Genomic DNA, 1642 nt, shown 5'->3' with positions numbered 1-1642 from the left:
GCCGGAGGAGGCGGGGGAGGGAGCAGGGCCGTCTGGTGGCAGCGTCATCATCGGCGGCGGCGGCGCAGGGGGCGCGGCGGCGGCGCGGGGCCTGCACCCGCACCGGGCGCGCGTCGCGGCGGCGGCGGCGGCGCGGGCGGAGCTGATGTCGTCGGTCGTGGACGCGAGGGTGGTCTGCGGCTGGCTGGTGGCTGCGAGGGCGGAGGACGTCTTGTTGATCGACGTCAGGTAGGGGGCCTGGCAACAATTTGCTGGCCAGCAGCTTGGTGCACCGCACGGGCGCCTCGGTCGCGCGTGCATGTCCAGGGTCTGCCCTTCACGCCGTGCGATTTGTCGCTGGCCGCGGCGAGGGGGCCCGCACCCTGAACACGCGCCCCTAACACGCTGCGGCACGTGGCGCGGCGGCCCTCGGTCAGGCGGGCGTGCGTCCTCGACGCTGCCGCGTTCCAACCCGATGGCTGCAGTGAGACGTCAACCCAACGTTATCCCAAGCTGTTCTCGCCCCAATTGGGTGCCGCCTGGACTCAATCGTCGCTGCTCTCTCTCACTGCTTGTGGACCCAACACGCCGCCAACTGCAGGGGTCGCGCCGGCGGCACCCAGCACGTGGTCCTGGCGACCGGCGCCAGCCAGCGCCATGCGCACGCGTGCGCCGAGGCGGTGCGGTGGCAGCTACTTGAGAAGGCACGCGCCGAGCTGCGGCGGCGCCAGCAGCAGCAACAGCCAGACGGCGATGCCCCGCGGCGGGCGGCGGGCGCGGGGCTGGGCGCAGAGTGGGGGGACCGCCTCCTGCCGGCGCTGCGCGTGGCGGGCGGCGCGGCGTCGGACTGGGTTGCGCTCGAGGCCGGGACTGTGGTAGTCCACGTCTTCACCGAGAGGGCGCGGGCCTACTACGATATTGAGGGCCTTTGGGGGGCGCCGGGCCGCGTGCTGGCGGTGCGGCCGGGCGCTGCGGCGGGCCGGGTGATGACTAAGGACACGATCCGGTGACGCGCGGGCCCGTCGTCGTCGTCGTCAGGGGTGGGTGGCGATAAAACAATATTTGGGCGTCCATGCGTAGGTTTGGAGTTCAGTTCTGCAGCGCCTGCATCCGTCCCTTTGTACATGCCTGATAGTTTGGGGATGTTCACACCCCACTTTGCTTCTGCTTTGGCATCGTCACCTGCAGTTCAGTTTGCTCCTCCAACAAACAGCAGACATGGCACAACGCAATCGACTCGCTAGCGCCCCAGCCCTGATGAGTGATGGCTGACGACGCAGTGGGCAAATTTTGTAAGGTTTTTATGGCTGTGACCGCGGCCCTGCAGCCGGTGCCCGCGTGCTTGCATGCAAGGAGGAGTGCCAGTCCGCTGGTCACAGCTCTCTATCAAGCAGGCCTATGGAGCGGGAGCTGCACCGCACCAGCCCGGCTGCCACAGGCCCCAACACCCACGCCTGCGCCCCCCCGGGCGTGCTGCGTGTTGCAGCCGATCCTGCGCTGGCCGCTGCTGCTGCCTGCACCCATAGGCCTGCCGCCCCACTGCCCTTGCAGCTGCTCTGCAGCTGCACCAGGTGCCGTGCCTGGCGTCGTCGCTTGCAACGGGGCCCTCGCCAACGCACGGGCTGCAACTCAGCCGGCAGGTCCGGCGTGCGTGCTGGCGCCG

General features: G+C 69.8%; 1 protein-coding gene across 1 annotated transcript in view; it reads left to right on the top strand.

The window, feature by feature from the left end:
* Positions 1-989, top strand: part of MNEG_4846 (hypothetical protein) — a gene marked incomplete at both ends in the record, with an annotated part of 2874 nt that extends 1885 nt beyond the window's left edge. Inside the window, 2 exons of the mRNA XM_014046680.1 lie at positions 69-228; positions 581-989. Of these exons, the coding sequence (XP_013902134.1) occupies positions 69-228; positions 581-989 (569 nt within the window). The remainder of the gene's footprint in view (positions 1-68; positions 229-580) is intronic.
* Positions 990-1642: the final 653 nt, after the last annotated feature.

The sequence above is a fragment of the Monoraphidium neglectum genome (genome assembly GCF_000611645.1).
Source record: "Monoraphidium neglectum strain SAG 48.87 unplaced genomic scaffold scaffold00693, whole genome shotgun sequence".
Classification (NCBI taxonomy): domain Eukaryota; kingdom Viridiplantae; phylum Chlorophyta; class Chlorophyceae; order Sphaeropleales; family Selenastraceae; genus Monoraphidium; species Monoraphidium neglectum.
Note: the sequence above shows the minus strand (reverse complement) of the source record. Positions and strands in the feature narration are given on the sequence as shown.